The sequence below is a fragment of the Heteronotia binoei genome, chromosome 10 (assembly GCF_032191835.1).
Source record: "Heteronotia binoei isolate CCM8104 ecotype False Entrance Well chromosome 10, APGP_CSIRO_Hbin_v1, whole genome shotgun sequence".
Taxonomy (NCBI): domain Eukaryota; kingdom Metazoa; phylum Chordata; class Lepidosauria; order Squamata; family Gekkonidae; genus Heteronotia; species Heteronotia binoei.
Genome location: NC_083232.1, coordinates 57,839,201 through 57,855,623, shown reverse-complemented (window position 1 = coordinate 57,855,623; position 16,423 = coordinate 57,839,201). Strand labels below are relative to the sequence as shown.

General features: G+C 40.3%; 1 protein-coding gene across 7 annotated transcripts in view; it reads right to left on the bottom strand.

Moving 5' to 3' along the window:
* CREB5 (cAMP responsive element binding protein 5) overlaps nucleotides 1-16,423 on the bottom strand; it is a 318,303-nt gene that overhangs the window by 197,115 nt on the left and 104,765 nt on the right. For all 7 annotated transcript variants that reach the window (XM_060248703.1, XM_060248707.1, XM_060248706.1 and 4 more), the window contains one exon: nucleotides 7,146-7,318. In XM_060248703.1, coding sequence (XP_060104686.1) covers nucleotides 7,146-7,318 — 173 coding nt within the window. The remainder of the gene's footprint in view (nucleotides 1-7,145; nucleotides 7,319-16,423) is intronic.

Sequence of the window (16,423 nt, the reverse complement as noted above, 5' to 3'; positions counted from 1 at the left end):
GCTAAGCATGGTGAGTGGGAGACAACCAAGAAAGAGGGGAGTTGCTCTGCAGAAAAAGTCAATGGCAAACCACCCATCCTCATCTCTTGCCTTGAAAATCCCATGGTCCTGGTTGGTTGGGGCTTGATGATACACAATTAGCTATGGCCTGGATAGCCCAGGTTGCCCAATTTCATTAAATCTGAGAAGCCAAACAGAAGCCCTGTTTAGTATGTGGATGGCAGACCACCAAGGAAGGGTTCCTATATAGAGGCAGGCAATAGCTAACCACTTCTGAACATCTTCTGGTTGAGAAAACCCTAAGGGGTTGTCCTAAGTTGGCAACAACGTGATAGCAAGAAGAGGAAGGAAGGACATATATGAAGGTGAGAAAATAATGATTTACTGCTGCTTTCGCACTCATCAGTGGCCCCAGCTGCTTTAAGTGCCAGGAGGGCAGAAAGCTCTTCTGCTGCCTTTCTACGGGTGTCCAGCACCTGCTTGCCTGACCACCACACACTGCTTTGCTGCTGCCACTTGCCCCCTCCTCACTGTTGCTACTGCTACCCCAGATGAGATCATCCTTCTTACTTTGTCACTAATTCACTCTTTCAGAAACAATGCAGCAAGCTGTGCATGTCCTGTAGAGCTTCTTGAATTTGTGTGAGTTTGGGAACTGGTGCAGGTAGCATGCCATGCTATTTTTAAAGAAAGCTGTGGGTGTGGCGGGGAGTTAAGGAGGCTTGGGGAAAATGGGAAGCTGGAGGTAGGCAGGACAGGAGGTGACTTCCCCTTTAAATCTGCTACCCGAAGTAAGTTATCTGCCTTAGGTTGCCTCATTATAGAGCTGGTTCAATGTTGTGCCTGTCTCTTCCCCCTTCCCTTTTAGGGTATAAAGCAGTCTAGGGGGCATTTCTGATTAGGGAAATAAGAGAGAGTTAAACCTACCCTTCCCCATAATCACTGTCTAGGTTCGTATTCTTCCCATCTCTCCACTGGTTTATTGGGGCTACTGGGCCATTGACTTTTTCTGAGGATTGAAAGAATGAAGATAATACTCAGCGCATCATAGGTCACTCCCACTGTTCTCTTTTGCTTTCTCCATACTGGATCATCACACAGGTTTAAAATCCAGACTGGAATTTCCTGACATGCTTACTGGCCCTTTACTTTATTGCTCATAATGCATCACTTTGCCTTATTATTTCATACCAATGACACTATTCTGTGGTTGGTTTTGATTCCCTTTTCTACACTGGCAGACCAAAGCTAAACTTTTGTGGAAATAAATGAATTTATGGCTGAGAGAGCCAGTTGCTACATATTTTGTCACAGTGGCTTTCATTATAATGGCTTGCAAACTGCAGAGGAAACTATAATCTATCTCAAGAACAATTCAGGCAACCAAGAAGCAGTAAGGTTTACCACAACAACCCACAGTCATGCTATAGCACAAACAAAAGAGAATCTTGGGGCACCTTAAAGAACACATTTATTGAGGCACAAGTTCTCACAGAGCCCAGAAAAGCTCATGCTTCAATAAATCTGCTTGTCTTTAAGGTGCCAGAAGACTGTTTTATTTTCACAACAACCTGGACACCAGTCAGTGTTGCCTGTATGTGCTGATTGTCATTTTATAACCTCCCAACCGAATGTGTTCAGTCAGGATTGAATTCAGATCTGTATCATGAAACCTTAGCAAAACAAACCACATGAAAGAGCACAAATTGAGAATATTAAAAGGGAGATTTGACAGGAAATTGATTTAAATTTTGGCCCTGGTTCTTCCTGGATGCTAATCATTGAATCATTTCTTAGAATTTTATATTGGTGCTTTAACAGGAGTCAAAAATCTACAAAAGCTTCTTTGCTTTAACTGACTTTGTTTGGTTAACTCCTCAAGAATTCCACAGCCTTTGACCATTCATTTAACTCTCATTAATACATGTCCCAAAATACTGAGCTGATGACTCACAATATTAATTTCCATAGTCATAGCGGAACTGCTACAGTGGGCACAACATTATATAGTTAAAGAGTTATCCTCAACTGCCCTATTATTTATTTATTTATACCTTCGACTTGATGAATCACCCTATCCTGACCAAAGCTGGGCTCTGGGCGATGTACAACTTAGTTTATAAATATGGCATTTAAAAACTATTAAAATAACAATTACAAATCCTAATGGTGTCCTATTAAAATTTTTCAATCCAGATTTCTAGATGCAGCAGTAAGGGACCTCTAAAGAGTGGGGGGTGGGGGTGGGGAAATGCCAGCCTGGCAACCGTCATTGTTCTTAACCGAAAGCCTCACAGAACATCTCTGCCTTACAGGCCCTATGGAACTGTAGAAGATCTCACAGATCTTGAAAGGCTTTCCAATTTATTAGAGGGACAACTGTGACTATTCTCCTAGCTCAGGAGTGACCAAACTGTGGTGGGGGAGCCACATGTGGCTCTTTCATATTGTGTGGCTCTCGAAGCCCCCACTGCCCTGTCAGCCAGCTTGGAGAAGGCATTTGTCTCTTTAAATCACTATTCCAAGCCAAGCCAGCTGGCTGGCTGGCTGGCTGGCTTCCTTCCTTCCTACATCTGACATGCATGTCTTGTGGCTCTCGAACATCTGATGTTTCTTTGATGTGGTTCTTATGTTAAGCAAGTTGGGCCATGCTGTCCTGACCTTGAACACGTTTTCTTGATTCCACAGACTTTGGACTCCTATAGGTATCAACCCTCAACCTTTTGAGGCTCGTAGCCTACTGGGAATCTCATCCCTAAGTATGTTAAAATTCTAAATTAAATAACTTTACAAAAGAGTAAAATATGTATGCATATGTTGCTCATCAATGAAAGCAAGGCTACAGAACTGTAGTATAATGGAATAACTGCAGAAGGTTGCTTTTATAAGGGAATGGGATTGTGGTCTATTGCAATGCTTATTGTATCAACTCAGTACAACTTTTACTGTACTGTCTTCTAACTTTAAATTCCACTTCGTGCATTATGGTATGTCATACCTTGAACAGAGTTTTGTTTAAAGTTGGAGTCTTTGTTTGCATTGTTTATTCAATATTTTACACTGTCTACTTGAATTGTGTATATCTCATAATCAACCCCAAATCTTAGCAAAAAAGTTGGACTATAAATAAATGAATAAATAACCCCACATTGCTGGTGGACTAATTAAACTGGAATTAAAGAAGCTACCTTTCTCCCAGGCTTTGAATTGGAAAACCAGATGGTCAGCCAGCAGAAATGATGCTGATCCCTTATTCTGGCATGTTTCTGCCAAGAACAGAACAGGGAAACAATGCTGCAGCAACTTCTCCATGTGTGCTTAACCTGTTGAAGATTCCTTCAAAATCTTCAGGCAGATGTTCTTTAATTAAGGTTAAAAGATTTCCAAAGTTCCTCAGCTCTGGAAGGGAAAAGACCAAACCACTCCTTTCAAAGAAGCAGTTTCTCAAAGCAACTTGCCTCCTCTGGACCCGTAAATGACCTGCATTGACTGCAAACTGGTAGATCAGGCATGAAGAGACAAAACCCAAACTCTGCAGTGTTTGGCTTTAGCATATCATTGTCACTCAGGTGAAGACTAACAGTCAGAAGGAATTATATGCTGGCATCACAAATCACACAACCCTTCACACAAAAAATAACATAAATGAAAAATAGCCTGCTACAAACACATCTTGGGTCTTTTCATCATTTATAAACTCCCTGTTGTCCTTTGTATAAGGTGCTATAGTGCCCACAGGAACCATACTGGGGATCTCTAGTCAGGTCCAATGTAATTGGCGAAGGGGATAGACTGTGAAACATACTCATTCATGTTGAAATGAATGTTAATTTCAACACTTGCATTCCAATTAGGCAAGATATTTACAATACAGACAGATGTTCCTCTTTCAGTACTCCCAGGTTCCCCAAGCACCTTCTGGTGAAAAAAACCTTATTGAACCATATCATACATAGAAGAGGAGGAGATTGGATTTATACCCTGCCCTTCACTCGAAGTCTCAGTGTGACTTACAATGTCTTTTTCCTTCCCATCCCCACAACAGACACCCTGTGAGGTAGGTGGGGCTGAGAGAGCTCTCCCAGAACTGCTCTTGAGCAGGACAGCCTTGAGACAACTTGTGGCTGACCCAAGGTCACAGCATGTGGAGTGGGGAATCAAACCTAGTTCTCCCAGATAAGAGTCCATGCACTTAACCACTACATCAAACTGGCTCTTTTTGAAATCCTGGCTACGGCCCTGAACACTGGCCAGTCTGAAGAGACAGAAACAAGTAAAAGCTTGAATTCCCAAAAAACTCATCCAATGTTATCTGTAAAACATAATAATTAACTACACAGCAGTGGAAAGGCATCACAAAATTCTCATGGGAGTCTCTATTGTTTAAAATGAGAGATATTCCATTTCCTTTTCAGGCACATTTGAAATATAGCACAACACTACTGATAAGGGAAATTAAACAAGATTGACAACAACTCATTTTTATCAACATTCCTCCTTTCTTCCCCATCCCTATTTTCCCCCTACATAGGCAGTTGGTGAACAGTAGTAAGAAATATGTTGCATCAAATGTAGTTGTAATAAAATGGGAAACTCTCTAAACTGGAAGACAGGTTCAGCTTATCTGTCTTTCTTTTGCTGTTGAAATTAACTCTTACATTATGTTATCTTGCTGCTCTGTGTTGCTCTGGTTCACCTTATCACCAGAATATGCACTTGCTGTAATCAAGGGAAGGCAACACTGGATGGTTCTTCTTCGTAACATCTAGTCAGACAACTTCTCCCCCACATTTCTTTAAAGACAGCCCATTAACATCTGGGATGTTTATGCCATGATGCTTGTCTTACAATGATACTATTTCTTCCTGTTTTCAATTGGCTTCAAGTGCCCATGTTGCAGTTTTAAAGAAAATGCACATACATTACTATGCATTTAGAGAAAACTGGGATTACATCCATTGGCACTGGGCATTTGCTCATGCAGATGAAGTTCTGCAGGAAGGCCCATGCATGTCCAACTGTATGCCTCTTGGTTTTGTATACAGGATGATTGGTAATGCTGTGAAAAGCAAAATCCCAATCTCACACACACACACACACAGTCTATGTATACACACATAAGGTGTCCCTACATATATGTGTCCTGGGGCAAGACCAGTAAGTACACATCCTGCTCCCCTCTATGCGCACAGAGTGTATATGCACTTTTAATGACCCAACAGAGCCTGTATAATAGCAAGAGTCTATTTAATGTCTGAAAATAGTGTAATTATACACTGTAATCTTTTCTCAACAAACCTTATCTAGTATCTAGGACTTTTCCATTTCTTGCACACACCTCTCAGCCCAGAGGCTAAGTGAAGAAGAAGATGAGAAAAGAGCATGGAAAGAGTCACAGACACTCCAGACAAACACACCCAAGACTGCTGCATGGACTGAAATGCCCATGAACACAGAGGAGTCCCAATCTCTCATGCAGGAGCAAAGCCTGAGCAAAGGAAACCTTATCTCTCCATTCATTGTTTTTGTTGGCCTGCAGCCAGTGCAAACATTTGCAGGTGGCTGGGCCATATTTTGACACTTCACTATCTACAGTTGTGATAAAAATCAAGAGTGTTGCTTCAGTACAGTTCTCTTTACAGTACAGTTCTCTTTAGCCTTTAGGGCCTGATTCTGCTCCCACTTAAGACAAGGAACAAGCATACGACACTGCTTTCTGAAAAGATTAGAGTTCATTAATGAGCACATTGTGGAAGGCCATTCATCTTGAAAGGTAAATAAAGAAAAATTCCTAATTCTGTATGCACCAACCTACATCCAACTTCTAAAAAAGTTAACAAAGTTAAAAAATATATTTTCTTATACTTATCCAAGGCTGAGTGCCACACAAGAAGAAATAAATATATTTTGTAAATACGCATGAATAGCCCAAACTGTAATTATTTCTATCATGCCATTTGTATTTCCAAGGTACTTCGATTGTTCACTCAAGATTTAGGACAGTAAAGTGCAGAGATTTGGCCTAAATGGTTTACATGAAAGTCATGGGCAGCACGCTTAGGGAAAGAAGAGGGATGGGATAGAAAAAGGAAAGGGTGAGAAGAGGCTTGCTTCTTTTGTTAAGTACCAGTGGATGAATACACTGGTGTTGTGAATCCACTGAAGAACACACTACTGCTGAACACATAAATTTAAAAAATAAAATAAAATTTTACACGATTACCAAAAATAATAACTTCACAAGCAGAAGCCGACAAGGGCCTATATTACCCCCAAAAAACATATTCTACACCTCAATCACAATAGGTTCTCCAGGTTTCCGAACACCCAGAACTGACAAAACACAATGCCTCTGCAACAGAAGTCTATTCCCAAATATAAGGAAACAGACAGATGCCTGAAACAAGATATTATTTTGTTAAGAATGACATCCTGGCTGGATATTGACTGCAAACATGTGGGCAGAAATGCTCTCACCTTAAACAGGATGGAGTCAAATTAGGTAAACTCTGAACTTTTCATTAACCCTGACAGAGCATGTTGGTGAGTGCTATACTTTTGTTCACTTAGGTCGTTTTCACACTCACCTCCAGCCGGCGCGACCCCCCTCTTCACCGCGCAGGATCTGCGCGGATTTCGCACTAAATGCCGCGGAGCAGCCTTTTGCGCCGGAAACTCCCGTCGCAAAAGCCGCTCAAACAGGAACTGCTTTTTGGCAGTTTACGTTTGAGCGGCTTTTGCGATGGGAGTTTCCGGCGCAAAAGGCTGCTCCGCGGCATTTAGTGCGAAATCCGCGCAGATCCTGCGCGGTGAAGAGGGGGGTCGCTCCGGCTGGAGGTGAGTGCGAAAACGACCTTAAAGATATATAGTGCTGGGGTGCCTGTGGGCATATTATAGCTATGATTACTAGTATTGCCCTACAAGTTCTCATGTCTGGAGAAGAAATGTGGGAATTCTCTTTAGGATAGCAATTCCACATATATGAACAAAGGTCAGTGTTCTGAAATGAATGGATCTTCAAGTAGCTGTTGAGCACCACAGCTACTTCTTCCATCATGTACAATTCCAATGAAACATCTGGTATAACACCTGACCAAACACTCCATCCAGCCAAAATTAGAATAATGGAGGGCAGGTCTTCTTACCCAATCTGCCGGTTTGTAGAAGGTGCTTGTGTAATGACTGAGCTGGACTGTGGAGATGGCATCGCCTGTTGAATCACAATGCTCGTGTCATGGTTTGGCATCCGTGGACTGGAGAGTTGGTGTGTTCCAGGGGCTGCCATGGCTCCACCAACGGTGTTATGCATTGAAATATTCTGTGAGAAAAGAAGAAGGAAAACAAAAGGGAAATCATAGTTTGCTTTAATTTTTCCCATGCCTAAAGTTAGGGATCTAGAAGTGTCAACAGAATGAAAAGTGATTGGCTTCTGGCAAACCTCATGTCAATAGATCTTGCTCTAACTAACAGCTATAAAGAAATGAAAAATAACAGTTTGCTTTCACAGTGCAACACAAATTGAAAATACCCCAAAGTTGACTAATCACTCTTCTGTACATCTGACTTATGATTTATAATGTAGACATTTTGCACATATCCATTTGCCTGTGTGTGATATATATTTAATTTAAGAATCATTTTTGCAGTCAGTGTATGGCACATTGATTTAGTGTTGTGGTCAGTGATAAAGTCCAAGATCTGTTGAGAATGACAAGTGAATATAATTTGACAGACTCAGTATAGTGTAGTGTGTGTGTTTTTTAAACTGCTTTTATTCTGGGCACAAGAAAATACTATAGCCTGGAACAAAGCATTATTTGACCCATATTGTCTTTCCTTTCTTACAGTTGCTTTTGGTGAGCATGATACAAAACTTCTTTTCAGCTCTAGAAAAGGGAGTCCATGTTGAAAGTGGCACACAAAAAGAGTCCACATTATATGTAGGTGAGCATTTAGTGAATTCAGAAACTGACATCTGAAACAGAAATGGAAAGTGGACTTCTGTTGTACAGAACATTTTCAGATATGATGCTTAGGGGGTGGAAAGATATGATGCTTAGCATTTTGACAGACAAGAGAGCAAAATTCATGACTTGATATCCTGTGTGTATGGAGGAGGGTAAGCTGAAAAGCCACTGTGGGGGGAAAGAAGATTTGCTTTGGCCATAGCATTTAGGAATTTTCTGCCATCTTCTTTTTCTGGTGAACATCATCTTCCCAATGTTTTGCTCCTCAGAAAAAACACAAAAATGTGCCCATAAATTTCCACATGGGGGCAAATATGTTAAGGTATAATTTGCATTAGGAAAATGGCACAGAGGGAGGAGTTAAACCACTTTTCCCCCCAGCACCACAATCTGAATTTTAAACTATTAAAATACTGTGGAAGATTAAAACACGAATCAATATAGTATCTAGTTTGGCCATTAAGTTACCTTTCTTAAACCCCTCTCATGCTACTTTTGTAAATGCCTTCACTGCTGTTCGTGTGGAACAGAAAGCAGGGGAGAGGCATTTGCAACTCATTCTGTCCAGAGCAGGTGTGACAAGGCAGGATTTTGAATTCTGACCTCTGCTGCCAATTATGCGATAGGCATGAGCTATTTAACCAGCACTCCACTAAAACTGACCCCCCTATCACTGTTTCTATATTCAAAATTTACCTTTCAGAAAATGACTCCTGGCTCCACCCTCAAAGTCTCCTGGCTCCACTCCCAAAGTCCCCAGATATTTCTTTAGTTGGACCTGGCAACCCTATACCAAACCTAAAACCCAACATCTACTAATAGCAAATTTCTTGACTTGCCCAGCCTCCTAGGTTCTGCCAGGGTGGCCCAAGAATTTTATCCCCCCCCCCACAGCCCCTTTTTGGCAGCCGGCAGCCCTAAAGTATTTTCCACAGCAGATTCACAAAGAAATAACTCCTTCGTAGTAGGCAATGGCTTCCATGCTTCTTCAACAGCATGCAACTGACATTAATGTAAACATCACCAAGTTGACCAACTGTTCAAGAATGCAACAGATTTAGAGCTTCGGGTCTTTTATCTTGATTTTCATGACATGACCTAATTAGGGATGCCCTCTAATTATCAATGGAAATGAATAATGAAAGATTTTCCTGTTTTCCAGACCCATCTCACCATCCACCCCCATTCTTTCAGCGTCTGAGCAGATTAGCTTCTTGACATAGGCTTTTACATATGCAGTTGTGTCAAATGGGTACCGGATGTACCTATAATAAGTGACTACATTATTGGAAAGTGGAAAAAAATCTAGATAAAAGGAGCAGAAATATTTAAAGAATGATGAAACCCAGTGTGCTGGAATGTTGAATTTTAACATTAACGTAGATTCTATAGGACAAAAATATGCTGTCTTTTAAAGCTCAAAAAAAAAGTTTTGAGCTTTAAAAAGGAGAATGCATACACTGTGGGGATTAAAGGTTATTTATTTCACAAACAATCAGTCGCCTGAGATCATCATTCAAACAGAACAGCACACAAAGTGCTTCTTATGTTCCAATGAAATTTCAGTAACACAAAATGTACACGGCACAATTAGGATCATTTAGAATATGTTGCATGGGGGGATAACTGCACAGCATCCTGCTAATTGAAGGCTGCAAAGAAGGGAATTCAACTGGACAGATAGCTTTATATTTTGTCTTAATAACAGTGAAGTCATAAACAGAGCATTCTTTTTTTCTCACACACAGTTGCCTGTTGCAGAGTTTATAAAATAGGAATTTGGCAGCATGACAGTGATGCTAACTGATTTCCTTTTTAAAATGTAATTTTTAAGACCAAACAAACAAGTTTATTCTGCTAATGAAACATCACATGCTGCTCTGGAGCTAAATTATTATTAGTTCATTCATTCATTCTCTTCCTGGTAAAGCAAATGTAGTCCCGGGGGGCGGGGGCTGCAAACTGCTTCAAATCCTTTAAAATTTTCATCTCAATAAAAGTCTGGCCATAGCCATAGCATTACAGCAATTTGTATCCACAACTTAATTCTGCCACAGAGGATTGCTGCTCTCTAGAATTTAAAAAGCCATTTTGTTGCTACAATTCGAGAATTTTGCAGTTCCACTAGTCAGACCCAGAAATATGGAGAACACTTACACTACACTGATATATTCATGTACAGTGTTTTAAAACTTATGCAAGATAATTGTTGAAATTAGCCGTTGAAAACTAACTCTGCTCTTCTTAATTGATTATTTTGGAGTTCCACAAAATGTATATAATAGTTTCTATATATAATAGTTTCCATTTATTTATTACATTTGTATTCTGTGAGTTCCCAAAGGAACTCAGAATGGTCTACATAATGCATTCTTCTGCAGAAATTACGCTTTCTATTCCTACTAGGACAGTTTTGAAAACAAAAAACCAAAATATCCTGGATAGCTATGAAATAATGCATCCACTTGCAGTACACTTCCACAGTGTTGAAATTCCCTGCATTGATGTTTTTAAAACTGCACATTATGTGAAATTTTCCACAACAGATTTTTCCTCACAGGCACAAACCCAAAGTTTTCTCCTCCTTGCCCCGTGACAATATATAAACTAAGCAGTGTCTCTGTTGTTGCCTTTAAAAAGGAGTTGGATTCTATATATTTAAATTGGCCTATATAGTTACGAAAATGCAGGGTAAGAAGGAGAAAACTTTCTATTAGCATTGGGTGAGAAAAAAATCTACTACTGCATAAAATTTCACATAATACACAGTTTTAAAAATGTCAATGTGGGGAATTTCACTAGTACAGAAATGGTCACTATGTGAAATGGCAAAATCCACTTGCAAAGAGTCATTGAAGTGGATTGAAACTGCATTATTTAGCATGTGTGAAAGGGAGACTTCTTCCTTTCCCTCTCCTCTAGCTCCCTACAGTGTCCATCTGGCTATTCTTCCACACAGGTACTGATCTTTCTAGGGGTCAAAGGGGCTGCTGAAATGGCAAGATACATGGGAAAAACTGGCATTCCATTTGCATTTAATAGGCCATTAAAATGAGCCAAGTAGTTCTTATGAATGACAGATTTTCATGTTTAGTCTAAAAAGCCATGTGCGTAAGAAATCATTGGGCCTTATTGACCAATCACTTGTTCATTGGGGGTATGATGGATGGGTGGTGGGAAATTGAGACATCACCCTGCTGTCACAACCTGATGTCCATCTGCTGATGAACAGTATCCTCATTCACACCTACCAACAGACAGGAGCTGGATCCAGTGAATGGCTTGCTGGATGACACTGATAAGAAACAAATCCACAATTACAGAACAGCAAGATAGTTGATCCTAACTTTTGCATGTTGGGACCCATGGAGTTTGCCTTCCAGCAGAGTTTAAAATGCTAAAGCAAATGAAGTCAAGGCAGACTGCATCGCAGGATCTGACTTTTGACAATATATAAACTAAGCAGTGTCTCTGTTGTTGCCTTTAAAAAGGAGTTGGATTCTATATATTTAAATTGGCCTATATAGTAAATCTATTGAATCACAGAACAGTCTCCTGCCCTCAAAACAGACAGATAAAACAACACTTACATCCAAAAGTGACATAATTTTAGTGGTTTATACAGTAAACATTGCTAATGATTCTGAAGAGGGGCTGACCTCGCTAGCCAATTACATTATGCTAATATGGTCACTATAACTTTTGTACAGAGACATCTGCACTCAGACCAGCACAGAGATTTATGTCATCGCTTCCAAGCAACCGACTAGCGATGTTAATCTCTCACCTTCCTGTTACAGTTTTACATGGAAGCATCTATATGAGGCAACATTATGTTGTCTAAATGATAGTTACTACTAGGAAGCCAAATACATGGTTTCAGAAAGCATCTTGACTTTTTGTACCATCCCATAAATGGCTGTGTGGGACTACCTGGAATTCTGAATGCCAAGACTGTTTTATTAACTGATCCATATAATACCTAGTAATAAAAACATTCAGATATTTTTTTTAGAAAATCTTAATTTTTTTCCAAATCTGAAAACTAAAAGGGGTGTAGATTATAGATTCTCTCTGTGTGTGCTCTGTGTGCACACATGTGAAGATAAAATCTCTGGGAGAAACTTCTGCAAACAATAATTATTAAACTATGTATTCAACCATTTTATATATTCAGCTGAGGTGTCTTGAAAATAAAACACTTTACTGAGCCAGAATCAGCGTGTCATAATGGTTAGAGCAGGGGTGTTGAACTCATTTGTTATGAGGGCTGAATCTGACATAAATGAGACCTTGTTGGGCCAGGCCATGTTGGGCTGGGCCATATCAGGCCAGGCCATGTGTACCTATTTAAGATTAGGTATCAGAGATATAAACTTTATAAAGGACACAGACAAACAAAATTAAAGATTTTTTTTTAAAAAATTAAAACATGCTTAAAACATTAGCACTCTTTGGTCTTAAAGGTGCTTTCTCTGTATTCTCCCATGGGATCCAGGGAAATGGGCAAAGAAAGTTCTGGCTCTTTCCCTCCTTCCCCAGGGGATGAGGAGGAGGAGGAGCCTCAGCCGACAGAAGGAAGAGAGGCTTGGCTCAGTAGCTCTGCTGTGCAATTGAAAGAGCCTGGCAAAGCAAGCTCTCCTTCCTCCCCTTCCTACCCAAGGGAGGAACTTCAGCCAATGGAGAAAATAGAGACTTTGTAGTTCCTGTGTGATTGAGCAAGCCTTGCAAAGCAAGCTGTTAATGCAGAAGGAAACAAGGGAGAAGGAAAAGGAAGCAGATGATAGCCAGTTGCTCGGAGGCCTGATAGGAGTCCTCCAGGGGCCTGATTCGGCCCCTGGGCTGCATGTTTGACACCTCTGGGTTAGAGTGACAGACCAGGATCTGGGACAGCCAGGTTTGAATCCCCATTCTGCCATGGAAGTTTACTGAGTGACTTTGGATCAGTCACGCTCTCTCCTCTCAATCTGACCTGTCTCACAGGGTTGTTGTAGTAATAAGCATAAAACAAAGTACAGGGGAATTGTGTGGGTTTGGATCGTCACTGGGAAGAAAAGCAGGATAGCAATATATAAATAAATAAACCTTCAATTTAAAAATAACCCATAGCACAGAAATACAGAACTTCTTGAAAACTAATTAATTTGGGGGTAAAGTTATCCATGTTACTATAAGCAGTATTACTCAGCTTCTTGGTTTTTAATAATATTCTTTATATAGGTTATCCTTGACAACCTCGTTAAAAAGAAGTTTTCAACATACTGTGGTAGTAATTTAATCCTTATGCTAGTATAGAAGTTACACAACCTACTATATTCCTAGAGCAGTTCCCTTGTATCATACTAGACTTTTAAAAAATTGGTTGCACACTTTTATTTAGGAAATTGCTGACTACCTGTTGGATGTCATATCACTAAGAGATATGGATGGATAGAAGACAGAATAGACTAACAGCCTTTCACACTGAGTAATTCCCCAGTCTAGTTAACAATTGTCCCTTCATTGTCCACTGTAATCTTTAAATGATTACACTCTCATTTGGCAACAAGCCAGGAACTAGTTGGAGATTTTCAAGTAAGATTGATATGGCTTCTGGCCCACAAAGGATTTCCTCTAGGAAAAGAATTTCCTCCTGCATCACTCTATACGGAACAACCAGTTTGCCTGTGTTGCTGACTCAGGGTTAATGCCTTGGAGGATCAAATCTTCATTCCTCTTATTTATATCTGACCCTTCTTTTAAGGGAAGCCAGTTTGGTGTAGTGGTTAAGAGTGGCGGACTCTAATCTGAAGAAGTGGGTTTGATTCCCCACTCCTCCACATGTAGCTGCTGGGTGACCTTGGGTCAGCCACAGTTCTCTCAGAGCTGTTCTCTCAAGGGCAGTGCTCTCAAAGCTCTCTCAGCCCCACCTACCCCAAAGGGTGTCTGTTGTGGGGAGAGGCAGGGAAAGAGATTGTGAGCCATTCTGAAATGCCAAGTGAAGGGCAAGGTATAAATCCAATCTGTTCTTCTTCAAGTATCTCAGGGTGGCATATATGAATGCCAGCTATCCAACTTTATGAGAATGCTGTAAGCATAATAAACATGGCCATATGTTGCTTATGTCTGCTGTAAAGCAACTGAGGTAGGTTTCACTTAGCTGTTAGGGTTACCAGCCTCCAGGTGGTGCTTAGAGTTCTCTCTTACAACTGAGCTCCAAATAACAGATCATTTTCCCTGGAGAAAATGGCAGCTTTGGGCAGCAGACTCTATGGCAACAGATGCCTGCCAAATTCCTTCCCTCTCCACTCTTCCCAGGCATTACCCCAAGGGTTGCCAGCCTCTAGATTTCACAGAAAGAGATGGCTATACAGAAAAGTGATATTGTAACAAAAGGAAAAATTGTATAAAAGTAACAACTGTTGATACAAGTCTTTCCCAAGGCAGCACTGGAAGCCTTACAGTGGCCTTAAGAAGAAAAGCACAGCAGGACTAGAGATTGCACACACCAGTTTACCTCCTTGAAGAAGACCATACAGATACCCCCTAAAGTGATTCTGAGTGATGCTACAGCAAATGTATGTGTTAAACAGCACGCTAAACAGATATTGATTAATGTGATATTACAGCAACTTCGAAGGAAAGAGTAATTGAGGGCTCTACTGGTTTATAGCAGCCCCGGAACAATGCACTGGTTTCTACACATATGCTCTGCAAAGCTTTGAGAGGCCCAAAACAGGGCAGTCCCTCATTAAAGCAATATAAAGAGCTTAAGGCTGGATGTTCAGTATCCCACTGTTAGCAGCCACTAATACCTAACATATCAAATCTAGATCCTCCGCTTCACTCAGGGTCTGTTCTTCCTTTAGTGGATTTATACATCCTGTTTTGTTTCTATTTTCTTTTCCTTTGACCTTGAGGCACAAATTAAGGACCTGCATTGTGGGATTAACTCTTGTGGATACTCATTGCATAGATCCTTATCAACAACAATTTTTCATTTACAAAAGGAAAGTTGCCTTTTTGAAATGGAAAAACAAAAAGTACAGTTGGAAAAATTTCAGAAATCCCAGTGGAGGCTTAGAAATAAATTGTTCCAATGTGTATAAAGTGAAAGAAATCCAGTCAACATAACAACTGTTCCTCTTTGGAATCTTTTCTCTATAGCCAGCCAAGCAGCACAGAGCATTAGATGCAAATAATAACACTAGGCCATGCAACGTTTGCCATGGCAATTCTGGCAAAATAATTTATACTGCATAGAAGGCAATCTGTCAATAATAAAATACCATCAATGAACAAATGGGCCTGTCAGTGACTACAGAGCTCAGGCCAAACAGAGCCAAGTTGGTCCTCATTAGAATGGCAAAAGGAAACTTCTTCCCGCAGTAGAGGGAAGGGGAGCCATCTAGCAATCTCAGAAGTTCCAGCTTCTCTTGAAGGACTTCAACAGCAGCAGCAGAACCACCTGGCAGAAAATGACTACCTTATGCTGAATGATAGTCATTCCCCTGAGTCTGAAATCTTTATTGGTGTTCCCTGTTCATAGCTTTTTGGCTCTAGCATTGGAATTCCCACTAAATAAAGATGGCTACAGCTATCACAGGTTTACTTAGTCTGGCTTTTTATTTCATCTTTCAACCATTTCCATTAACAAAACTTTTAAGATTAATGCCTCTTCCCACACATAAATGATACCACTTAAAATACAGAAGTAATTTGCAAATAAGAGTGGAGGATGAAGAGGCGAACAGGGTGAAGGGGAAGATGGTGGGAGGGGAAGTGCAGAACTATGCCCTAAAAACAGACTCCTCGCTTTCAGGCAAAAATCAACATATGGTTCTAATAGGCTTTCTGGAATGATTGATCATGTATGATTAAATCCTTAACCTGTATGTTTGTCTCCATAAATAAAGCAGAAGTGCACCTTGCTCTAAAAGGCATCAACAGTGTCCTGTTATGCACACAGAGATGCTGAACTCTGCATACCACTCAACCATGGAAAGAGGAGAATTTGTATTTGATAGACAAAGAGAACTGCCAAGATTAAATAATTGTATTTTAGGAGAGTTTTACTAAAAAGTTATTAAAGTGAAAGTTTGGTCCTTAGGTCTATGTCACACAGTCCCAAATTACTGACATATTAAAAATGTTATGCTTCCATTAAGCTTTTGACTGTGTGATCCTAAGCAGAGTTAAACCCCTTAGAGTTCAATGGTCTTTTAGGCTCAAACCACCTGTGATGGGGACTCAGCACCATTTTACTTTAAACTGCATCACATTTTGGTTTGGTAAAATGGCACACATACTATCTGCCATAATGCAGGCAAAAATAAAGTAAGTGAGGTAATCAAACACAGGCTCCAAAATGCCAGTGAGTCCCTATAGCAGACTCAGGGACACTGGGTCTAATTTTAACTGTCACTGCTTAAGTTGGCACTGTAATTTTTTTTTTTTTGCCAATCTAGAAATTAGTT